Source organism: Chiloscyllium plagiosum, unplaced genomic scaffold (genome assembly GCF_037043375.1).
Source record: "Chiloscyllium plagiosum isolate Xiang-an unplaced genomic scaffold, Cpla_swu_hap1 HiC_scaffold_23, whole genome shotgun sequence".
Taxonomy (NCBI): domain Eukaryota; kingdom Metazoa; phylum Chordata; class Chondrichthyes; order Orectolobiformes; family Hemiscylliidae; genus Chiloscyllium; species Chiloscyllium plagiosum.
The window spans coordinates 17363517-17389986 of NW_028270161.1; the positions used below are offsets into that span (position 1 = coordinate 17363517).

General features: G+C 40.5%; 1 protein-coding gene across 1 annotated transcript in view; it reads left to right on the forward strand.

The window, feature by feature from the left end:
• The window catches only part of col7a1l (collagen type VII alpha 1-like), a 432947-nt gene that overhangs the window by 195536 nt on the left and 210941 nt on the right, over positions 1–26470 (forward strand). Inside the window, exons 58-66 of the mRNA XM_087999395.1 lie at positions 1381–1476; positions 1737–1799; positions 2349–2384; positions 3659–3697; positions 4480–4515; positions 7185–7304; positions 7931–8086; positions 13492–13536; positions 14171–14233. Of these exons, the coding sequence (XP_087855521.1) occupies positions 1381–1476; positions 1737–1799; positions 2349–2384; positions 3659–3697; positions 4480–4515; positions 7185–7304; positions 7931–8086; positions 13492–13536; positions 14171–14233 (654 nt within the window). The remainder of the gene's footprint in view (positions 1–1380; positions 1477–1736; positions 1800–2348; positions 2385–3658; positions 3698–4479; positions 4516–7184; positions 7305–7930; positions 8087–13491; positions 13537–14170; positions 14234–26470) is intronic.

Here is a 26470-nt window from a genome sequence, read left to right on the forward strand (position 1 = left end):
GATTGGTTTGCATGTGCAGACACCTCTCATGAGGCAGCCAGACATTTCAATGATGAACTGCCTCCATTCAAATCTACCTTGTACTCCCGGTGTCTGAATGGTGGAGTGTAGAATTTCAACCTGGTAAGATCGAGTCTGTTAGAATTGCCCAAAACGTTTGAAAGTCAGACAAGCAATTCTCCTGCTCCCCAGAATTCTCCATAAAAATGTCTGACTCTGAACTAGAGCAGTTCCAAAGGACCTACCTATGTAGTTAGTTTAAAATCTAGTCTTGGGTAACTACAAAAGTAAGTCCTCCAATCACCCACACTAATTTCCTCCCCGCCATCTCTCCCCGCCCCCCCCCCACCTCCCCACCGTCATACCCGTCCCCGCATCCCTGACTATCCTGACTGACTACCTTGCCAATCTGACCCAGAAATTCATTCCAATCATGCTAATACCACCCACCCAACTAGCTTCCCTGACTAGACCTGACTACTACTCCTCATCACTTGCAAATTCCTCCCAACTCATTATCCTACTCACCCATTACCCATCTACCCACCTGCCACCCAACCCATCAAATACCTCAATCAACCTATCCCTGCCATAAATTGGAGTCATGTCCAGTCTTTCCCCATGATAACATAGCATATCTGGAGAAACTGGCCTCGGAAGACCTGGCAAGAGGTACAGAGCAGCATTTGGGCCAAGAAAAGATAAAGCAGGGCAACAATCTGACAATGATAGCTGCTTTACAAAAATCCAGGTAATATGCCACACCTTGTTTGGGTAAGGTATCTCACATTGTGACCCAAAGTTAGATTTTCTCCTGAATCTTTTAGCTCAAAATTGTTTGCTGTGAAATTGCTGTAAGTGTGAGCAGATAATGGTGCAGTGAGGACTTGTGGGGTCTCAGTGAAGGGTGGGACCAACAGTATTACCTCCCTAACTAATGAAAATTATTGATTGAGAAAGAAATAGTATGTTACGGAAAGGTAAAATGGAGTTGGATCAGGTACAAAAAGAGAAGTCAGGAAAGTGAAATAAACATTAGATTGGGAGAAAGAAGAAAAAAAGAGACAAAACAGTATGCCAAAAGTGAGATACAGTTTGTGTGGAAGTAGAGCAATGTAGATTGTACAGAAAGTTCTGACATATGTAGCACCATGTCTTATCTGTAATGGGCCATGTCTTAAGTTATTGAAAAATCTGTAAAATGTTTTTATTAATATGTATTGAAAATTTCACAGCAATTTCAAGCTTGATGTGAAGTAAATATAAAATTGCTGATGGTTGGATTTGGTCCTGTTGGGACTACAAATGTCTTTCAGAAATCAAAGGCTGTGTTGTTGATCTCAAATAGTTTTCCTCTTGATCATTCTCTTTTTTTTTCAGGGAAAAGATGGTGTGAAAGGAGAGAAAGGGGCACCTGGTTTGCCTGGGCCTCCTGGACCGGGAGCCTTCCCAGCAGCCCCTTTGCCTTTCAATGAGGTAAGTGTTAAAATCTAGGGTGCATCAATTTCTGATGAACACCCATCCTATTGTTAATGGATACCTCTGAATTGCTATTTGAGAGCAGCAGATAGTTGATGGAGGGATAGAGGGCTGAGGAAAAGCTGGTTTGGAAGTATTTACTCATGCAAAGGTTGAATAATAAGAGAATAAATGGATTAGTGATTTTTATTAAAGTTTAATAAGGATAATGTAACAGGTTAACAATGTGTATGGCACTGACCAACTTTTCATTGCAGGAGACTGGGTTCAATTATACAGATTCACCAGTCATTCCCTTGCCTGGTCCCCCTGGTATACCAGTAAGTCACAGCCTTTTGTACTGATCCATTACCAAGTACAATAAATGATGCACCACAACTACATTGTCCTAAACAAGCAAAGTGTCTTTTCAATAACGAAAATGTTGTTTCTTGATAAACACTAACAAGTAAGAGGTGGAGTAGATTCCCATAGCATGGAATTAATGGCTCATAAGGAATGAAGGTTACTTCTGCATTGTTCCTGTAATACAGACTCTCATAACACTCCTGTAATAATTATTCCTGTAATCTCTGCTCCAGTACCCTGTTTGACATAGAGTCATAGAGTCATAGAGATGTACAGCATGGAAACAGACCCTTCTGCACAGCTCTTGTGATAGCTGTAACATGTGGCTGCTGGGACACCCACTCCCTTACCAAACATCCTGTAACCCATATTCCTCCAATAATCTGACTGCAGTATGTATTCCTGTTATACACAACTCCTATATACTGGCCTTGTAATAAATCATTCTTTGTTGAGACTCATTGTGATGATTGCAATCTTTGCAGATTAAAATTCTTGAATTTTTCTGCTTTGACCTACAGGGCGGAAAAGGAGAAAAGGGGCTCAAAGGTGAAAAAGTAAGAAACTTTATTAATTTGTAGGAGTTTCCATTTATTGAAATGAATGAAGAGTTACGACTTTCAGAAGTCCTATTAAAACACAGAGGATCCTCTTCAGCTAACTACTTATCCTTGTATATATTTCATAGAATCGCCACAGCATGGAAACAGGTCATTTGGTGCAAGTCTACACTAATCCTCTGAACAGTAACTCACCCAGACCCATTCTCCTACATTCACCCCTTACTAATGCACCTAACCTACATATCCCTGAACACTATAGGTAATTTACATTAGCCAATTCACCTGATCTGCACATCTTTGGATTGTCAGAGGAAACCAGAGCATCCAGAGGAAACCCAGGCAGACACAGTGCAAACTCCATACAGATAGTTGCCTAAGGGGGGGATTTGAACCCAGGTCCCTGGCGCTGTGAGGCACCAGTGCTGACCAATGAGCTACTGTGTCACTATATATAATAAGCTGGAGATGCACCATAGAATGATAATCATAGGTTCCTGACCTCAGCAGTGCAGTTTGAGAAAGTCTGAGTGGAAGCAAGGGACCGCATTAAAGTGAATGGGTTAACCACTGTCTAATTTCACAGAGCACTGATAACCCCACAATATACTAGTTGGCTATATGTTCTTGAGAAAGGCGGGTCAGCTATCCACTTTCTCAATCTAGGGAAGATATATTTAATGGGGAAGTTTAAAAGCATAAAGAATATATTGATTTTGATGGGAGTAAAAGATTTAAAAGTTACAAGATCTGCCTTTATCCGTCATACACTCAAAATGGCTGTAATTTATTTTTCTAAATTTGACTCCTGGGAAATGATTACAACACAAATTATTTGGCTGGAATAGAATTGAGGATGCCACATTTTGAGTTTAGGAAGAGCAAGAGATGAAAGGTCAGAGGAGCAATAATCTATTGTCTAAAATAGAGTGGAACTGAAAAGACAAGACTACAGTTAGTTGATACTTCCATCTTGAACAGCCATTTTGCATTTGATGCAAGTTTTGGAGCTGAGGGTTGATGATTTATGTGACCACAGCTAAATTTTTTTCTCTCTAGTGAAACACATGAAAGAAAGCCAGCCAGTTTGTGTTACAGGTTTGTGACTCTACCAGACAGAGTTTTCCATTCTCTTCATCCAAGTGAAACTTTAGGCCCAATTGTAAAGGAAAACCTGTCTTTGTTTGCTGTTCCTACTTTGCATGAGTGAGAATCTCTCTCTCATTCTGACATTATTCATCTAGTATTCTAACATATCACTATTTTTTAAGGGTGATCCTGGACCACAAGGAAAAGGAATTGATATCAAGGTAAGATAGTATTGCAGTAATATATTTTCTCCATCATTTCTATTTGATCTACAGCAGAAAGGAGATTTCCCATTTAAAAAGCTTGTAAAGACAAACTATGTGGGTATCCAGATATGTCCCTTATTCAAAGAGATGCACTGCATTATCAGGGGATCCAGCATTGGGAAGGAAGTGCCCACTGAGAGCCAGCTTCCTGTCTTTGCTGCCAACATACTCCCCCATCTCAATCCAGCAGCTATCACCCTGCAATCACCCACCTACCATCATTCAGCAGAAGCCCGGGATCTCATTTTAATCCTGTGATCATGCACCTTAATTAGATGTATTGCTGAGCAATGAAGAACTGCTTGTGTCTGAGTGTCCTGCAACTCTTACTGGTGGGACTTCCACCTCAGCTGTTACCCTGATTGCCACCTCCCATAAGAAATGTCCTGCTGGCCTCTTGCCAACTCTCCAGCTGGGCAGTGCACAGACCCCTGTTGCCTTGTATGGGAATCCTTAAATTTCTCTGTTCCTGAACATTCTCTAAAATTGTACCAGTTAGCTTATTAAACAAAAACTAATTTATCAAATCAGAGGCCTAGGCATGACAGTTGGTTTCCACATATCTTTACTGTAGAGGTAAAATGACTAGATTATGCTGTAGATTAGTGTGAAGAAAAAGGTGGTAAATGTCCATTAGCATTAGTCATTCTTCATATCCCTGCCTGCCCTAGGGTATCACATCTTCCACTTTTAACCTTATTCATCCTTATTTTAAAATTTTTCTTCTTACTCCTCAGGATTTGGAAAAGCTTTTTGACATTTATGGTATAAAGGTATGTGGGTGATTGAGTATCACAAACTAATAATACCAACAAACTGCCTCAACTCATACAATGGTATATTCATAAACCCAGTTATTAACACAAACTTTGACTGTCAGACAACTTTAAGTCAATATCAAAATTAGAGTCAAATTGCCTAAATGTTTAAAGGGGAACTCAGAGTATATGAGAAAATGAAAATGTTGGTGAGGAAGATACAGAGATACTTGCATCTAGACTAGAAGAGATTGAGGTTCACAAGGAAGAGGTATTAGAAATACTGCAGAGTGTGAAAATAGACAAGTCCCCTGGGCCGGATGGGATCTATCCTAGGATCCTCTGGGAAGCAAGGGAAGAGATTGCTGAGCCTTTGGCATTGATCTTCAAATCATCATTGTCTACAGGAATAGTGCCTGAGGACTGGAGGATAGCAAATGTGGTTCCCTTGTTCAAAAAGGGTAGTAGAGACAACCCTGGTAATTACAGACCAGTGAGTCTCACTTCAGTTGTTGGTAAAGTGTTGGAAAAGGTTATAAAAGATAGGATTCATAACCATCTAGAAAAGAATAATCTGATCAGGGACAGTCAACACGGTTTTGTGAAGGGTAGGTCGTGCCTAATGAATCTTATTGACTTTTTTGACAAAGTGACCAAAGGTAGATGAGAGTAAACCGGTTGATGTGGTGTATATGGATTTCAGCAAGGCGTTCGATAAGGTTCCCCACAGTAGGCTATTATACAAAATGTGGAGGAATGGGATTGTGTGAGACATAGTGGTTTGGATCAGTAATTGGCTTGCTGAAAGTAAACAGAGGGTTGTAGTTGATGGAACATGTTCATCTTGGGGTGTCCAGTTAATAGCGGCAAACGGCAAGGATCGGTGTTGGGTCCACGCTGTTTGTCATCTTTATAAATGACCTGGATGAGTGCTTAGAAGGGTGGGTTAGTAAATTTGCGGATGACACTAAGGTCGGTGGAGTTGTGGACAGTGACGAAGGATGTAGTAGGTTGCAGAGAGACATAGATAGGATGCAGAGCTAGGCTGAGAGGTGGCAAATGGATTTAATGTGGACAAGTGTGAGGTGATACACTTTGGACGGAATAATTGGAATGCAAAGTAATGGGCTAATGGTAAGATTCTTGGGATGAGCAGAGAGATCTCGGTGTCCATGTACACAGATCCCTGAAAGTTGCCACCCACACTGACAGGATTGTTAAGAAGGCATACAGTGTTTTGGCCTTTATTAATAGAGGGATTGAGTCCTGGAGCCAGGAGGTTATGCTGCAGCTGTCCAAAGCTCTGGTACAGCCACACTTGGAATATTGTGTACAGTTCTGGTCACTGCATTATAAGAAGGATGTGGAAGCTTTGGAAAGGGTGCAGAGGAGATTTACTAGGATGTTGCCTGGTATGGAAGGAATGTCTTACGAGGAAAGGCTGAGGGCCTTGAGGCTGTTCTCGTGAGAGAGAAGAAGGTTGAGAGGTGACTTAATAGAGACATACAAGATAATCAGAGGGTTAGATAGGGTGGACGGTATGGGAACGGCAAACACAAGGGGACACAACTTTAAAGTGAGGGGAGATAGGTATAAGACAGATATCAGAGGTAGTTTCTTTACTCAGAGAGTAGTAAGGGTATGGAATGCTTTGCCTGCAACGGTAGTAGATTCGCCAAGTTTAAGTGCATTTAAGTCGTCATTGGACAGGCATATGAACGTACATGGAATAGTGTAGGTAGGATGGCTTCAGATTAGTATGACATCGAGGCCGAAGGGCCTGTACTGCGCTGTAATGTTCTATGTTCTATATTTTGTTTTATGGCTATTTTCAACAGGTGATAGGTCTCTAATAAAGAGGTCCAACCAGTGGAGCGACCTGGCATCAGGAGGGGACCCAATAGTTCTGAGCAAAAGTCATGTTTGATTTGAAATCTGTTTCTTTCACCACCGATCTTGTCCGACTCCTGCTGAGTACTTCCGCTGCTTTCTGTGTTTATTTCGAAAGAATTTATGGCATTAGCTGCATTTTGCTTTTGTCACTAATAGATTACCTGGATAGGATATTATTATATTGTTGTTTTTGCAATTTGCTTTATGCAAATTGAATGCCACATTTCCCACAATAAAATAGTGATTAAATTTTAGTTGGGACTCTGCAAGATTATGAAAGGCATCAGATCAATGCAAGTTTTTGTTTTTGAATGTTTCTTTCTATTTCATTAGCTGTCCATCAGGAGATGCCACACAATTGTCCACTGTTTCATAGACCACCAACTTCTCAAAGCAACTTATGATAAACAAGAAGTGCGACCTTGCCAAAATTATTAATGTTTTAAGTGGCAAGTTTTCAATTGTGGCTGTATTAGAGTTGAGGCTCTGCCCTTCTCTACAAGGCTTCACTGATAAATGATGAAAGGGCTGGCAGAAGGGCTTGCTAAGATGGGAATTGCAGCCTTGTCCTTGATCACAGTGTGAAAACTTTAACATTGTTCATTTGTTTGTTTCCTTAAAGGTAAAAATAAAGTTGAATCATAAAGCAATTCAGTAGCCAAGGAATATTTTACAATATTTACTGTATTCTGTTCAACAGAATTTGTATTACAATTAAGTACACATTCCAAATGTGAATAAAATTCCAGCCATCAATGCCTATTATTCTGTAATGAGAATATATTTTGCAGCTGTCTCTTTTGAAGAAATTAATTGATAGGCTTCTTCAAAGCGGTTTGGACGAGATTCTCCAGCAAGTCTCAAGCTCCAAAAAAGACAAGACCACAAAGAAAATCCAGGATTTTAAACAGGTGCGTGGGTTGAAAGTAAGTTCAAACAGTTCTGCTTGAGGTCTATGGTTTTTACTGGAATGCGGTATCCCTGCATATTACCATTTAGCCCACACTGTTTTCTGTATATTCTTCTCTGTACATTAATTACCACTCCCCGTTTCCCATCCCACAGATACCCATTATTTGATTTCTTCAAACCAATGTTCATTAGTCTCCATATCGACCCTAAAAGCCCACTACTCTCTAAATTCATTCGAATATCCCTAATTCTCTGTGTTAATCAGGCATACTCTTTCTCTGTAACACTCATGGCTGGGTTGAACTTTATTGATGGGGTTAGAGGATACACACTGCTTGATGCCCTCTGAAATCAAAGAAGGGAAGGCAGACATATTTTACATTCTTATGCCAAGTATAGGCCCAGCGGGGGTGGGGATGTGCTCACAAAATCTAGCCCAAGAAGTCCATTATTCTCTTCCCGTTATCCATTATTCTCCAGTAGCTACTTCTCTCTGTATATTCATCCCCAGATTATTCTATTTCCTTGTTGATAATTGTCGATTTACCATTATACTTTTGCCAGTAGAATCAGCCCCTGTTGGTACACGCTGATTAAGGACCATTTTGTTCTCCTTTTGATACAGGTGCAAGGCTCATCTCTGAGGTATGAAATATCTAGCCGGTCTCTCTCTGAAATAGAAGGAATGGTAGAAGAACCTGATTCAGATACAGCAGATCCTAGTCATTTGGGCCTAGCTCATTTATCACAGAATGGAAGTGTTTCAACCCCTAGGGTGAAGGTAAGATAATTATTTTGGGGAGATAGCAGTGGCAACATGCTAATTTCTGGAAAACTTCTGATTAAGCCTCAACTGAAATATTGTGACCATAATTCTGGGTGCCATGCTTTTGCAACAATGTTAAATTTTAGAGAGTGTGCAGAGGATAATTATTAGAATGATCGCAAGGATGTTGAGTTACGTGAAGAGTCTCAAGAAGTTGGAGTTGTTTTCTTCAGATACAAGGAAGGTTGAGGGGAGGCTTATTTGACAGGTTTGTTAAGAGTCAGGGATGGACAGTTTTCACTTGTTAGATTTTAGGTTTTTGTGATCACAGTTATCTAATATAGGCAGTCGACCATTTGTAAACAATTTCCAGATACTTTACTGAGTTTGTTAAGAAGCAGCAGTTTAGATATGATACATTAGATTATGAATTAAGTAGACAAAAAAAAATGGAAAGATATGACCTGTTACAGATGCTAATGCTTTACTGATTAGCTCTGGAGAATAGAGAAGTAGAGGTAATGACTGATATAGTTTAGAGTTGTGGGGTGTTCACCCTTGATGTCTGTCTATGTTCTTCCCTCAATGCTTGGTGTTCCCAGAAGAAGGTGATGGCTTATTCCCCATGAACCTCTGTCTCTAACTCAAGTCCCACTACCCATGTTAATGTCCCTTATTCTGGGGACTGGCAACTTCTGCGTCAATAATCTGGTTGAACCTATTCAGCCAATGGCCATGGGTAGCTACTCATGATGCCAGAATGACCTGCCTTCCTCTGAGGCATTATTTCTAAGAACAGAAGTTCCTTATGTTCCCAAGCAATTCATCGATAACAGAATACATATGATGCCAAATAAATTGTTGACATCAGTTCAATGGTGCATCATGACCTCAGTGATCCTGGTGATTCTTGCAATCTTTCCTTTTGTTTTTATTTGCCAGAAATTTGGAAAGACAGTTACTGTTATAACAGCAATTAAATTAACTCTCCATACTACTGAGTAAATACTAAGAAAATTCAACTTTAAGGGGACCCACATTTCCAACACAGTAACTGGAACTTCAGTTATTAGATGATGGAGTTTTTAACCAGTTGGCAAAAGAATAGTTGGGGAGACAATGAAAGTTATTTTTACATCTTTACAAATTGCTTCTGGTTATCTCATGATAAAAGCAAAATACTACAGAACTGATCTGAAATGAAAACAAAGTGCTTGAGAAACTCAGCAGGCCTGGCAGCATCCATGGAGAGAAAAACAGAGATAACATTTCGAGCCATTGTGAAGAAGAGCCATAACTGACTCAGAATGTTTACTTTGTTTCTCTCCCTACTTCTTCTGCCATCTTCTATTACCATTTGTTATTTGTCCTAAGTAGACAAACTTATTTACTTGTTCAATATTGAAACCATCACTTCAAGTTTTACTCTAGTATCTTCTAATGTAGTCTTGCTGATCACCATTGCTTTCAAGTTCAATTTATATTCTGATGCTCTAGATATTTTCTGCCATTCACTGAATTGTCATATAATCCAGATTATGGGTGGCATAGTGGCACAGTGGTTAGCACTGCTGCCTCACAGCGCCAGAGACCCAGGTTCAATTCCTACCTCAGGCAACTGACTGTGTGGAGTTTGCACATTCTCCCCATGTCTGCGTGGGTTTCCTCCGGGTGCTCCGGTTTCCTCCCACAGTCCAAAAAGAATGTTAGGTGAATTGGCCATGTTAAATTGCCCGTAGTGTTAGGTAAATGTAGGGGAATGGGTCTGGGTGGGTTGCACTTCGGCGGGTCGGTGTGGACTTGTTGGGCTGAAGGGCCTGTTTCCACACTGTAAGTAATCTAATTTGAAATTCAAAAGCGAGGAGGCAAACAACATAAAGCTTTCAATGCCATCCCTCAAACTGTGGTAAAATCTATTTCACAAACTGTCTCCAAAGAAACAGGCGAACATGTTATCTGTATCTTAGATTAGGGTAATGCATTTGATGTGTCCAGATGGACTTTAGCAAGGCTTTTGATAAGGCAAATTGGTCAGTGAGGAGTCAAAGTTGCCTCCTAATTTGTTTTATGCACGGACTTCCAAGATGCATAGCATGACAGTGACTTCTGGAACTGGAAGTTAATGTTGTGATCTATATTGCCATCCACAGAACTTTGGAACAGCTGTACAGTTTAGAGGGAATGTTGCTAGGAGCCCATGAGATCTCAAGCAACATGGCATGTTGAATGTTGAATATTGGCCGAATAGCAGGGCGGCACGGTGGCTCAGTGATTAACACTGCTGCCTCACAGCACCAGGGACCGAGGTTTGATTCCAGCCTTAGGCAACTGTCCATGTGGAGCTTGCACATTCTCCCCATGTCTGCGTGGGTTTCCTCCGGATGCTTCCGTTTCCTCCCACAGTCCAAATATGTGCAGGTCAGGTGAATTGGTCATGCTAAATTGCCCATAGTGTTAGATGCGTTAGTCAGAGGAAATGGGTCTGGGTGGGTTACTCTTCGGAAGCCATGTGGACTTGTTGGGCCGAAAGGCTTGTTTCCACACTGTTGGGAATCTAATCTAAAAATCAAATCAGAGGATGATTCCACAGTGCTCAGTGCTGGCATGCATCAATGATTTGGTCTTCAACATATGGGCTGAGATCAAGAAGTTGGTGAATGGCATGAAAATTGATCGGATGATTGCGAGAAGGATGTCTGTAATCTGCAGAAAGATATCAATGTTTTTATCTAGAAAGATATCAATGGCCTAGTCAAGTGACAGATCTGTGGCAAGTGGAATTAAACCTGGAAAAGTAAATTAGTGCACATGGGGAGAGCTAATAAGGCAAGGGATTTCACTGAGTGGTAGAACCCTGGCAAGAACTGAAGATCAGAAAGTCATTGCTGTGCATGTCCACAGATCCCTGAAAGTAGAAGGTCAGGTAAATGAGGTGGTTAAAAAGACACATGGGCTAATTGCTCTTATTAGCTGAGGCATTGAATACAAGAGCAAGGAGATTATGCTGAAGGTATATAAAATGCTAGTTAGGCCATAGATGGAGCAGTTCATATCGTTCTGGTCACCACTTTATGGGAAGGAACTGATTGCTTAGAGAGGATGAAGGGTCATTTACCAGGATGACTAGACAGGAGGATCTGAACTATGTGGAAAGATTGTACAGGCTGGGATTGTTTTTCTTTGAGCAGCAAAGATTAAGAGGGGACCTAAGAAAGGTCTGTAGGATTGAAGGGCAGTGATAGGATGGATGGGAAGGCATCTTTTCCCTTACAGGTCAAGTATCTTTTATCCACACATCCAAAAACCAAAAAAGCTTTAAAAATGAACATGTTTTTGAAAGTGCCCTCACCCAGGAGGCAGAACTGAAAGGACCTGGCCAGACCTGAATAGGTCTAAAAGACTGAAAATCCAATTTCCAGGTCTATTTTTAAAAGGATGAAGCTTAGAGATAAACCTACAATACCACAGGACTAAGAAAAGTTATTGCTTAGGAAAGTTATCATTGCCTACAAGTCTATATACCAACAGATCCCAAGGTTTCCAGATAAAACCTACCCAACCTGTAGTAAAGAGGTCAATGACCAGGGGTTTCAGATTTAAGGTAAAAGGTGCTTTGGTTGCCGTCAGGACCTTGTCCACTTCATCTTGATTGTAATACCTTGAAAAACCTGACTTAAACTTTGTCATTCCTGTCATGTCCTCATTTTTTAATTGAATTTTTAAGAGCTTGAACTGGGGGTGACCAGGATTCATTTGCCTCTTGACACATTAGGATGCAAGCTTCTTCCAATTGGAAACTTATTTTAACAGGAGGACAATGTGAATGTTGCTGTCTTCTTCCATGGGCTGTTGCATCTTCAAATGCCTTGTATTTTCTTTTAATTTTATTTATTGATTCTTAGTCCGTACTGACAAAGAAGGTATCTGAGAATTTAGTAAGCAGAAAGTAAGAATTTGCCAACCTGAGATTTAAGAAGTGATCATTGTTGAAGGCAGGAGCTTGTCATCAGGTCCAGAAAAGAATAGTTTGTTACTGGATGGAAAAGTGCCCAATGGCCAGATCATGACAGACCCGACTAAGGTGGGCCTGGAAATATAGTGATTGGCATTAATCTGACTGGCAGAAGACAGCATGATAAAAGCGACAGATGGTTGACATGGTTAGTTGGGGTCATGGTTCATTGAACACAATTTCTGTTCTGACAATTTTCACTGAGGTTGTCCAGCAGAATTCAGTAGAACCATAGACAAATATTGTAAACAGCTAACAATATCAGTATTCCCCTGAGACACCCACTGACCAGCTACCAAAGCTATGATAGGTGTTTTGACTGATCAGTGACCTGAATCCTTTTGACCATAGGGAGATGTTAAGAAAAGGCCTTTCTGATAATCAGGGAGCAAAAGTAGGAAAGCTAGTGAAAGACATTCTGCTGCATTATATAGTTACTTGGTTTCAGAACAGGGGCAGTAGCAAGATCACGTGATAGAATTGAGTTTAAAATCTTAATAATCAAAGTTTTCAAGCTCCCAGTAAGTGCCTTTGGAAGAAAATGATAGCAGCTGTCTTGGTGGCTCAAAAGTCAAAGCACTGGGCCCAGAAATGGTCAGGCTTTTGAATGTATGTGCTACCATCAATGGTTTTCAGGAAACTCAGTCCAAGTGAATGCCAGCTACGCAGAAAAAAGAAATCCCACATTAAAGAACCCAATTACTGTTTTCCACTTTGTCATCTCATTATTATTACTCCTGACCTGACCCCGTACTCCTGCAAATCAACCCCCAATCTTAGGTCTCTGCTCTTGACATGCCTCCCACAATCATTGGCTCAGGCTCTGTGACCCAACCCATGCCCCAAACCGTGACAGTATAATGCAGAGCAGTGCTGTGATGCCAAGAGTAGGCCAGACTTGGCTGAAGTCAAAGTGCAACATAAACCAATGTGTCCAGGTACCTTACTGTATTCTCATTTGTGCTGTGAATTGCCATACCTGACACCATGTTCATCCACATCAAATCTGTGATTTGTCATTGGTAGCCCTGCCCAAACTTTCAAAGTGCAAAACTATTCCACTTAATTGTTGTGCACCTCCCATTTCACTTCACATACAATGTGGAATATTCTATGGTTCCACCAACCGCATTCAACGAATCAACCGTCAAGTAAGCTGTGACTAAACCTAGGGGCCTTGAAATTTCAGTGCAACACCCAGAAACACAAATGCTTATAGCTCATTGGCCTGGGGAATTAATTAATCTCACTGAGAGCCACAACGGAGATTAGAAACAACACTGCTTAATTTATGGGTTACACACGTATACAATGCAATTAGAATAACTTGCCTGCCGTATCCTAAAGTGCCCATCCTATTTGTTTTGTGCAACATTAAATCTTCATTTCTTCTTGCATCTTTAAACAGGAAAAGCAAAAGACAAGGAGGCATAAAAGCAAGCAGACATCAATGGTAAATTTCCTTTCTTGTTGCTAATTGTAAGTATATAGTCTCACAACCTGTCTATTCCTCCTCCATCTTCACTGTGTCAAAATTAAGGACCAAGACCTTATTTTGGCAAATGAACAAAGCCAAAAGACTGTTATGTGGATAAATTTAAGGTTTTTTTCACTTTACATAAATTTGCATATTTTCTAAAATGATATAAAATTAGGAACTGCAGAGAAACAAAGAAATTTAGCAGTCAAGTCACACAAATTATTAAAAACCAATAGAGAAGTGCAAAAAGCAATCAATATGGAATACTGCTCTTTATCACAAAACAGCTGGAATAGAAAGAGAAAGGAACAATGCTTCAGTTATTGTCAATCATGGGCCAATTAAAGTTTTTGTGACTAAATTTGAAAAATTTCTATTGAAATTCCTTGAAAGTTTTTGATGGGACTATCAAGGGGATGGATTTGAGACAGAAAAATAGAGTTGAAATACAAATCAACCACAATCTAATTAATTATTAATTGTAAACTGGAGGGACTTTATGACATGTTACTTCTCTTCATATGACCTCAACTCTTGAGGGCATTTAAGCTAGGCTGCAAAGGCACATACATTGGGCAGCTGTGATATGTCATTCCTTGTGTTGCAGGCAGACGATCCTAGTCTAGATGGTGTTTTCAATATTACCAATACACATCTTTATGCATCAAAGGTAAGCAATAACAGGATCAAGTAATGTACTAAACACAACCTGAGAAGGTAATGTTAGTGCTGCATTTCCAATCCCAAATGGGGACTCTTAAGCCAAATAGATTTACATGGAACATTTCAAAATTGAATCCTTTGAATGAAACGCCTCAACGGCCACTGTTCCAATGCCCTGCTTTTTGAGCAATAGCAATGGAGACAATTAAGTCATTTTGAGAATAATTTCCTGAGAAAAACAGAGTCCAGGTTCTTTTATCACATTATTGGATGAGATTATGGTTTTCAACAAAAAGACCGACTGTTATCAGAAAACAGGTTGACTTCACAACATTTAAGAAAATGGAAGTGGATTGTTTTGAGTGCCATTTTGATTTCTCACCTAGAATAGGTGACAAAACAGTAGTGAGTACACTCAACAGAGTACTGAATAGGGGGCCAGACCATATTCAGCTTCATGCCTCCCTTGACTGCCATCAGCAAACTTCCCTATCCTCATTGAAGACTGAAGAAGAATTTGCTGAATGGGCATATGTAGGCAAAATGGCAGCTTTCTGAGCAAACCAAGTTGGAAGATATCAGGAAAAGATAAAGGACCTCCCAAATAAACAAGTTTATTCACTGTTTTATGTTATAGCCAGGAGAAATATTTGCACATCTGTACTAGAAAATTTCATGCTGTAGCCGACAACTATTGCAGATTTGAGGATTACTTTTGTCAATAATAATGCTGGTTGTTGACCCAAGGATCACTGATTTAAAACTGAAATGAGGAAAAATCTTTCTTTATAGGATTGAGAGTTTTTGGAGCTCTCTACCCCAGGGACTGGTAGAGGCAGGTTTATTGAATATTTTTAAAGCACAAGTAGATACCTTCTTGGCTGACAAGGAAGTCAAGGGATAATCAGGGTAGGAAGAAATGTGGAGTTGAGCCTACAGTCAGATCACCAATGATCTTATTAAATAGCAAAGCAGGTTCAATGGGACCAAGTTGCTTACTCTTGCTCCTAATTCATTTTATACTTAATGCATAATCATATGTTTTCAAGATTAAAGACCAGACAGCACTTGAAAAGGAAATCTTAACATAACCATTTACTTCTTCTAAAACTCAACAAATACATGTCTCACCTGGTAAAAATATTACTTGTCCAAGCCTTGTGAATTATTTGAGGTGTTAATCCTTTCTTGATATGCTGCAGGCCTTCGCGTGGATGTCTCTCTGCAGAAACATTCCAGCGAATTAAACTTCATTTCTTTTTTCACTTACACAGGATCACTCATATATCCACACAGATCCAGATTCTGTCAGAGATTTAGGAAATTAAGGTGCTCCATTCAGTCGTCCAATTCAAATATGTAATGTCATTTGAAGCCTTAATTACTAGGCTTTCACTTTCTTCTTTTTTGACAATTGGTATTGACCTCAAAGTGAACTTCAGTTCTTCGCAAATGACTACATAGCCAGGCTTCTTTTAAAAAAGAACTTGAATTTATAACAGCTGTAACAGTCAGTAATTTATTCCCTATAGCACATAATAACTTAGATTAAATATATTATAACATGTGGAATGTTAGATGGGTATGATAAATAGTAAAGGAAGGAAATAAAAATTGCATTTAGAACATAGAACATAGAAAAGTACAGCACAGAACAGGCCCTTCGGCCCACAATTTTGTGCCGAGGATTAATCCTAATGTAAAATAAAATAACCTAACCTACACACTTCTCAATTCACTGCTGTCCAGGTGCATGTCCAGCAGTCGCTTAAATGTCCCTAATGATTTTGCTTCCACCACCACTGCTGGAAACACATTCCATGCATTCACAACTCTCTGTGTAAAGAACCTTCCTCTGACATCCCCTCTATACCTTTCTCCTAATATCTGCAAACTATGACCACTCATGCCAGTCAATCCTGCCCTGGGGAAAAGTCTCTGGCTATTGACTCTATCCATGCCTCTCGTTACCTTGTATACCTCAATCAGGTCACTTCTCTTCCTGCTTCTCTCCAGAGAGAAAACTCCGAGCTTAATCAACTTCTCTTCATCAGACAAGCCCTCCAGTCCAGGCAGCATCCTGATAAACCTTCTTTGCACCCCCTCCAAAGCCTCCGTATCTTTCCTATAGTAGGGAAACTAGAACTGGACACAATATTTCAAGTGTGATCTCACCAAGGACTTGTAGAGCTATAGCAAAACCTCGCAGTTCTTAAACTTGATCCCCCGTTAATGAAAGCCAAAACACCATATGCTTCCTGAACAACTCTATCCACTTGGGTGGCAACTTTGAGGGATCAATGTACTTGCACACCCAGATCCCTCTGTACCTCCACACTGCCAAGAATCCTGTCTTTTAATCCTATATTCAGCATTTGAGTTCGACCTTCCAAAATGCATCAATTCGCATTTATCCAGGTTGAACTCCATCTGCCATTTCTCAGTCCAGCTCTGCATCCTATGTCACACTGCAGCCTGCAATAGCCCTCTATACATCAATGGCACCCCCAACGTTTGTGTCATCTGCAAATTTACTAACCCACCCCATAACCTCCTCATCCAAGTCATTTATAAAAACGAACATTTCAACTCTTCTGCCACTCTGCCAAGGACATGCAGATCCTGGGCCTCCTCCATCGGATTTGTTCAAGGATAAAGTGTGTAGAATCAAAAAATCATACAATCCATCGAGTCTCCTCCAACCTTCTGAAGAGCATCCCACCCATGCCCAAACCCCTACCCTACCCCTATAACCCTGTATTTCATCGAGCAGTTATATCACCAAGTGTAATTATGGCTTCTTGAGTTAACTGAATGTATTTCACTGTTTAACGCTGGTCAATTCATGATCTTGTACAGAATGGGCTTGTTGCAATGTCAGCAGCCAAACGCTAGGCCACAGGCTAGGCTACTTCCAACATTGCGAAAGTGAGGGCTAGAGATGCTGAAGATTAGAGTCGAGAGTGTGGGGTGCTGGAAAAGCACAGCAGGTCAGGCAGCATCCAAGGAGCAGGAGAGTTGATGTTTCGGGCAAAAGTCCTTCATCAGGAATGAGGCTGTGAGTCGAGGAGGTGGTGAGATAAATGGGAGGGAGGGTGGGGCAAGGGGGTCGATAGCTGAGGGTGCGATAGGTAGATGGAGGTGGGGTTAGTGGTGGTAGGTCAGTGAGGAGGAGGGTGGAGCGGATAGTGAGAAGGAAGATGGACAGGTAGGACAGGTCATGAGGGCAGTGCCAAGTTGGAAGGTTGGATCTGGGATAAGGTGGGGGGGAGGGAGGGGAAATCCCGAAACTGGTGAAATCCACATTGATGCCATGTGGTTGGAGGGTTCTGAGGTGGAAGATAAAGCATTCTTCTTCCAGGCACCGGGTGGTTAGGGAGTGGTGATGGAGGAGGCCCAGGACCTGCATGTTCTTGGCGGAGTGGTGGGGGAGTTGAAATGTTCATCCACTGGTCGGTGGGGTTGATTGGTGTGCGTGTCCCAGAGTGTTCTCTGAAGCGCTCTGCAAGTAGGCATCTTGTCTCCCCAATATAGAGGAGACCACATTGGGAGTAACAGATACAGTAAATAACATCTGTGGAAGTGCAGGTGTAACTTTGATGGATGTGGAAGGCTCCTTTGGGGACTTGGATGGAGGTGGGGGGGTGGTGTGGGCAATTCCTGTGGTGGCAGGGGAAGGTGCCAGGAGGGGAGAGTGAGTTGGTGGGGGGTGTGGACCTGACGAGGGAGTCACGGAGGGAACAGAGATGGGGTGGGGAGGGAAATATATATCTGATGGTGGGGTCCATTTATAGGTAACGAAAATGGCAGAGGATGATGCGATGTATATGGTTCATTGGGGAGATAGGATGCCTACTCGCAGAGCGCCTCAGAGAACATCTCCGGGACACCTGCACCAACCAACCCCACTGCCCTGTGGCTGAACACTTCAACTCCCCCTCCCACTCCGATAAGAACATACAGGTCCTGGGTCCCCTCCATAGCCACTCCCTAACCACCTGACACTTGGAGGAGGAGCACCTCATCTTCCGACTCTGGACCTTCCAACCCCCACGGCATCAATGTGGATTTCACCAGTTTCCTCATTTCCCCTCCCCCCACCTTATCCCAGATCCAACCTTCCAACTCGACACCGCCCTCATGACCTGTCCATCTTCCTTCCCACCTATCCGCTCCACCCTTCTCTCCAACCTATCACCATTACCCCCACCTCCATCTACCTATCGCACTCTCAGCTATCTTCCCTCCCTTGTCCCACACCCCCTCCCATTTATCTCACCACCTCCTCAGCTCAAAGCCTCATTCCTGATGAAGGGCTTTTGCCTGAAACATCGACTCTCCTGCTCCTCGGATGCTACCTGTCCTGCTGTGCTTTTCCAGCACCACGGTCTCAACTACTTCAAACATTGCTTTAGTAATGGAGGTTGAAAATATATTTCACTGGAGTTGACAAAAATTGACTTGATAACAAGACACATACCTTAAAATTAAAATGGGTGAATGTTTAATTAATTCAAATGAAAATCCTTTCAGAAGTGGCATCCATTTATTTAAAATTACTTAACACTATTATTAAAAAAGAAGTCCAGGATACATTTAAATATTCATGGAACACGATTTGATTTCAAGGACAGTTTCATTCCGCATCACATTGGCAATTTAGCATGAAATCAAAATTAATCATGACATAATGCTTTGTTTGGTCTTTAATTGATCAATTATAGTCTCAATGAAACTATTTTTACCATGTTACTACTTAAGTATATGTCATCATGTTAAATGAAAAAACTTTCTTGCAATAACCGCAAAGGGAACTTTGCAAGAAGAAAAACAATATTTAAAACTTCCCAATATTGCTAAAATATTAAACTGCTTTAAATATTTAAGGATTAAAAAGGAATCAATTTTAATTAAAATGTATATAAACTATAAGGTTTTGCCCAGAATCTAAAAATAATATTAATTTAATTGCTTGTTATTACTGGTTACTAAGTGTAATTGGAATATTGTATTGATTTATTTTCTGATATTTATGAGCTGATAGGGTCATTGAGGTGTACAGGCAGGGAAACAGACCCTTCAGTCCAACTCGTCCAAGCCGACCAGATATCCCAACCTAATCTAGTCCCATTTCCCAGCACTAGGTCCATATCCCTCTAAACTCTCCCTACTCATATACACATCCAGATGCCTTTTAAATGTTCTAATTGTACCAGCTTCCATCAGTTCCTATAGCAACTTATTCCATACATACATCACCCTATGCGTGAAAAAGTTGCCCTTTGCCTCTTTTAGATCTTTCCCCCCTCACCCTAAATCTATGCCCTGGAGGTCTGGACTCCCCACCCCCAGGTAAAAGACTTTGTCTATTTATCCTAATAATTCCCCTCATAATTTTATAAATCTCTGTAAGGTAACCCTTCAGTCTCTGACACTCCAGGGAAAGCAGCGCCTGTCTAATCAGCCTTTCCCTGTAGCTCAAATCCTCCAATACTGGCAACATCCTTGTAAATCTTTCCTAAACCCTTTCAAGTTTCACAACATCTTTCCGAAAGGAAGGAGAGCAGAATTGCATGCAATATTCCAAAAGTGACGTAACAAATGCCCTGTACAGCTGCAACATGACCTCCCAACTCGTATACTCAGTACTCTGACCAATAAAGGAAAACATACTAAACGTCTTCTTTGTTATCCTATCTACCTGCGACTTTACCTTCAAGGAGCTAAGAACCTGCACTCCAAGGTCTCTTTGTTCAGCAACATTCCCTAGGACCTTACTATTAAATGCAGCACCTCGCATTTATCTAAATTAATCCCCATCTGCTACTCCTTAGCCCATTGGCCAATCTAATCAAGCTCCCATTGTAATCTAAGGTAACTGTATTTGGTGTCCACTACACCTCCAATTTTGGTATCATCTGCAAACTTACTAACTATACTTATGTTCACATCCAAATCATTTATATAAATGATGAAAAGTAGTAGACCCAGTACTGAAGCCTCCAGCAACAGACTTCCCTCTGGATCCTCCGCTCCACGCTTGCAGCCATGCGCCGCTACCTACATTCCCTGCATCTGCAGTCCTCACTTTCTCCTAGACCCAGCACTGACCCTTGTGACACGACACTGGTCACAGGCCTCCAATCTGAAAAACAACCCTCCACCACCACCACCCTCTATCTTCTACCTTTGAGCCAGTTCTGTATCCAAATGGTTAGTTCTCCCTGTGTTTCAGAGAGACATGAAAATCGTCACAACCCCTAGGTGAGAACTGTGAAAAGGGGAGGACAAGACTGGTAAATGGGAACCTTTTAGTCAGCATGGAATAGCATTGTTATAATTTAATCAGAGCCTCATGGCAGTCATTGCTGTCTAACAGCTCACAATCCCACAATCCATGCTCATAACCCCAGTTGGGGTCCTGACCCCACTTTGGGAAGCCCTGAGATTGTCCATTTTATACATGACCCCTGAGTGACAATGGTAGATAAATCTGGCATTATTTAAACACCATGTGCAATTTTGATCTTCTTTTCTAAGGAAGGATGCTCTTGCTCTTTAAGGGTAGCATTTAAGGTTTACCAGGCTGATTCCAGGGATGGTGGGACTGACGTATGAGGAGAGATTGACTAGGTTAGGATTGTTTTCGCTTGAGTTTAGACGATTGGTGGGTGGGGTGGAATCTCATAGAGACTTATAAAATGATAACAAACTAGACATGGTAGATGCAGGAAGGATGTTCCCAATGGTGAATGTATCTGGAGCTACGGGTGATAGTCTGAGGATTCAGGACTGACCATTCAGGACAGAGATGAGGAGACATTTGTTCACCCAAACAGTGGTGAACCTGTGGAGTTCATTACCATAGGAAGTAGTTGGTGCCACAACATTGAATATATTCAAGAGGTGGCTAGTTATAGCAGTTGGGGTGAATGGCATCAAAGATTAGGGGGAGCAAGTGAGGATCCAAAATCTGGATTTAGGCTGTTGTCAGGAGCAACATTTCAAGCATGCTTTTATTAACCACAAAATGGCTTCTCAATGCAAAGTGGGCGGCACGGTGGCACAGTGGTTAGCACTGCTGCCTCACAGCGCCGGAGACCCGGGTTCAATTCCCACCTCAGGTGACTGACTGTGTGGAGTTTGCACGTTCTCCCCGTATTTGTGTGGGTTTCCTCCGGGTGCTCTGGTTTCCTCCCACAGTCCAAAAAATAAATGTGCAGGTTAGGTGAATTGGCCATGCTAAATTGCCCGTAGTGTTAGGTAAAGGGTAAATGTAGGGGTATGGGTGGGTTGCGCTTCGGCGGGTTGGTGTGGACTTGTTGGGCTGAAGGGCCTGTTTTCACACTGTATTGTAATCTAATCTAATCTAATAACAAAATGGCTGCAAATTAACACTATGTATAAAATGGCTTCTCACCCTGCTAAAGGCTGCATTCCTGTCTTGTTGAGCTAACTGAATTAAAGGTAAAGCAGAACAATGGACCCTTCACAGCATGGAATTAACTAAGCTAGATAGGACATTACTAACCATCTTAGTTAACCTTGAAATGCTGGAGGGAAGAGATAATGTTTAGTAAACAACTTTGTTTCCCAGGAAATATCATTGGGTTAACCTGCTGTCCATTATGTCATTTTATTACACTTTATTGGATTTACTCTGCAGTTAAGAAACATATAAAAATTGCCTTTGTTCCAAGTGAAACATATAAAAATTGCCTTTGTTCCAAGTGAAATTGTGCAGTTTCTCCAAGGAACACAGGAGCTTTTAAACCTCTGTGTTGCTGGACAAACCTGTGCCCGACGTCTTAATAAACTGTGAAATCTTGCTGAAGCAGATTGTATTCTTGTTGATTATTTGATCAATTGCGGAATCAAGAGACGCCTCCCTGGAGGGTCGAGATCTTCAAAAGCAGGATTAGACTATCAAGTTGGATGATCAGCCACAGTCGTGATGAATGGTGGAGCAGACTCAAAGGGCTGAATGGCCTCCTCCTACACCTGTATTCTGTTTCTTCTCCAGGTAGCAATCTCCACTGAAGAATTGAATTGAATTGAAATGAATTTATTATCACGTGTGCTGAGGCACAGTGAAAAGCTTTGTGTTGCGAGCATTACAAGCAGATCACATAGTTAAGTGGCGTAGATAGTAAACAATAGGTAAACAGTGGCAAAAAACAAAAACACAGGTACAGGCGAATGTTTGTGAGTCCATTCAGTATTATAACAACAGGAGGGTAGAAACTGTTACAAAACTGGCTGGTGCGTGTGTTCAGGCTTCTGTACCTTCTCCCCAATGGTAGAGGTTGTAGAAAAACATTGCCAGGATGGAATGGATCTTTAAAAATGCTGGCGGCCTTTCCTTGACAGTGGGGCCTGGTAGATGGATTCTATAGATGGGAGGTTGGCCTTTGTGATTGTCTGAGCCGAGTTCATCACTCTCTGTAACTGTCTCCTATCTCGAATGGTACACTTACCATACCAGGTAGTGATACATCCAGACAGAATGCTCTCAATGGCACACACGCTTCAGGCTCTCTGCCTGTATTCCTGATGAAGGGCTTTTGCCTGAAACGTCGATTTTACTGCTCCTTGGATGCTGCTTGAACTGCTGTGCTCTTCCAGCACCACTAATCCAGAATCTGGTTTCCAGCATCTGCAGTCATTGTTTTTACCCACCTATAAAGTTAGGCAAGGGTATTCGCCGTTGTGTCAAATTTCCTCAGTTGCCTGAGGAAGAAGAGACGTTATTGGGCCTTTGTAACCATGAAGAGTCCAAGAAAGCTTGACACATAGTTTAATCCCAGGAATTTGACACATATTTTAATCATTGCTTATGCCATGATTTTACTCTGGGGCAGGACAAAGAAGCTGGCCCAAGTCTATCTCAGCCAGAACAGTGATTGAACCCTGCCCGACTGGTATTATCCTGAACCACATGCGAAACAGCTAGCCAGCTGAAGTAAGCAGCTTCCCCAGCGAGCATATGATCTCACCCAATAAAAGTAAAAATATTAAAGACTGAATCTATTAAAATAACTGGATTTGTGTAGCTACCTTTCCTTCATCTTAACAATTCAAACTTCATTTAATCCAACTGTCCATGAACAGACTACACAGCATAATTTCAGCAAAAACCTTACCTCTGAGAAAGGACAATGGAAAGAATTTGCTTTCAAGAATTCAAAAAGGATTTAAAATGCCCAATAAATTTCTAAATTTGAGTTACCAGTGTCTTACTGGCATTTTCAACTCTCTTAAAATACTTAATTGCACGTAAATTATTTTGTTTAATCAGAATAATTCATAGTTCTATTACAGTGTATTAAAACATCATAAAGAATAATGTTTATAAAGTTGAATTTTGTGTTTTGTGCTTAATATTTGGAAAATATTATAATAAAAATTCCATGTAAACTAAAAAAAAGCTAACCTTGTCTTGCAAGTAAAATTCTCCTTGTGAGCTTTATTAAACAATATGTTAACAACAAAAATAAATCTACACCAGGAAGACAGCTCACCAACCAGTAAACCTCACTGCATAGCTGTTAATTTTTAATCTGAAAGGGATCTGTAAAGGAAATTCGAGTGGAGAAGATTACATGGTTAGTAGAACCCATTGGCGTTTCCTTATGTTCAAATTTAATATATCTAGAAGGCATGAAACACATATTTTAAACTTATGTGAAAAGTTTCCATTAAAAAATTTATTGAATCATTTTGTAAATTTAACAAAAGATTTCCTGATTTTATGCTGAGGGCCTCAGAATCCACTGAATGCAACATATATTTGAATATCAGACAATACTTTGATCACTGCACTTAGTTTTCCAACATTCACTTGCCTGTGTCATCCAGGCAAGACTCAGAAATATCCCTCCTTAATTTAGAAGGTGCTTATAGACGGAACTGGAAGAAGTGGGCAATGCTCACATCCCATGAATGAATTTTTAAAAACCCATGTAGTTTTGGGACAGATTCAGTCTATTACTTCAATCTCAATATCCTGCAGTAATTTATTCTCCGAGGCTAAACACATTTGCAATAATAGCCAGTGACATTTATATGTTGCCTTTAATGGAGAAAAATATTCCATGATGTATCATAGAAATGTAATATTTCACACCAACCTATATAAAGAGATATCAGAACAGGTGACCAAAAGCTTGGTCAAAGAGATAAGGCTAAGGAGCATCTTAAATTAAGAGAGAGAGGAAGGGAGATAATGATGCTTAAGAAGAAAATTTCACACCATGTAGGACCAAGGCTGCAGAGGTTAGGGCTACTAATGTTGGAGCCTTGGAAACTTGCCAATGAGCAAGATGCCAGAATTGGAGGAATGCAGAACTCAGGTAAAGCTAAAGCATTTACAGAAATAAGAGATATTACCTTGTTTTTCCTCGAATGTTTCAATGGGAACGGATATTCTGCCTATTCAATGGATACATAATCTAAAGGTCACATTTTGAAACACATATTCCAGCATTTAATTAATGCTTTAAAAAATGGTCATATTGAATAGTGTTAATTTGACATCTGGATGATTTGTTTTTCTCTACAATTTAAAAAATCATGGAATATGTACAGCAAACAAAGAAGCCATTGAGCTCTGTGTAATAGCAATTTCCTTGGAGCTGCAGCTCACGTTTTCCCTGTATCGCTCCAAATTTTCCTCTTCAGAAAACTATTCAATTCTCTTTTGAAAGCCATGATGGAATCTGCTTCCATCACAATCTCAGGCACTGCATTCCAGATCCTCACTAAGTACAGTATAATTGTTTTTTCTATATGATTTGTTTGCCAATAACCTTAAAACAGATCCTTCTACCAATGAGAACAGTCTGTATTTTGCCTTGATCCCTCATGATTTTAAAAACCTCAATCAAATCACCTCTCAACTTACCCCATCTTTCCACATGACTGAAGTTCAGCATACTTGTAATTTTTCTCTTTTGACTTCACAATCCACAATCTGTGGTACCCAGAATTGGACACAATTTCCAATTAAGATCAGCCAATGCGTTATACAATTGGAAAGGACTTGCGGAGTATGGTTTGATATGACACTGAAATTCTAGATCCAAAGATGGGACACACGGCCCATTTTTTTAGGTCTGAGATGCAGTTTGTGGAGATCTTAGCTTCTTGAAGCAGGTACATGACAGTAGATTAATTCCCTGATTTGGGTGCAATCCAATTTCTAGGTCATGTAAACCATGTAGGTACTATCTTCAAACTTTGTCCTTCAAGCTCAATCAGAATGACTAATATTACTTTATCTGGCTTCCATATACCTGTGAAGGAAAAGCAGCAAATGTTCCCAATCCTTGTCACTACTCAGCCATCCTGCTATAATATATTTGCAAATATGAAGTAGAATCTGAAGTAAAACCATTTCTGACTGAATCATTTAGAGTCGCAAATTCTGATTGGGTATATTCCTAGAAATTGCATCACATGCCCCTCACCACATGGCACAACAGGTCCATCCTGCAGCCCACTGTCTTTCCAAAACAACTGAACAGGAAACCAACTCTTAATTACCTGATTAGACTTTTGGCCCAACAACATTTCACTCCATCTGCAAAAGACCTTTTAAGCTAATAAGTTAAGGTATTCAAATAATTTTTAAAAGAATTGAAACAAAGTCTCCTTGACTTTTCCCTCACTTTACTCACCACAGTGTCATGGAGATTAAATTTTCAATCTTGAAGAGTCAGGGAAATCCTGTAGATTTGAAAAGCCTCATGTAGTCAAACAACATATTTTAATCTTAACTGAGGATGAAAATTGCAACTTCGTTGAGACACAAAGTAGACTGGAAATACCCTTGGATCTGTGGTACAACACAAGCCACTGCCTTCAGGATAGAAAGCAAATGAGGCAAAAGACAATTAAATTCATAGCTATTATAGCAGAAAGGACATTTGACCCATCAAATTTGTTTTGATACTGCTTCAACTGTAATTGTCAATTCTAATTGCATTTCCTTGCCCTTTTCCTTTCATTTTAAGTTACACATTTTCAAAAAAATTATCCAAATTCTTTCAAACATGTTATAGACATTCTCAAAATAATTACTTACTGTAATTAAGCATTTGAGTTATCTATTTGAAGGAAATCTCTTCTGACATGTGAAGTTGTTATTTGAATCTTGATAATGAGTCTTAAGTCTTTGTTCCTTGTTACCTCTTCACCAAATAAGAAGAATGTTCCTTCATTTCAAAAGCTCTACCAGATCTTA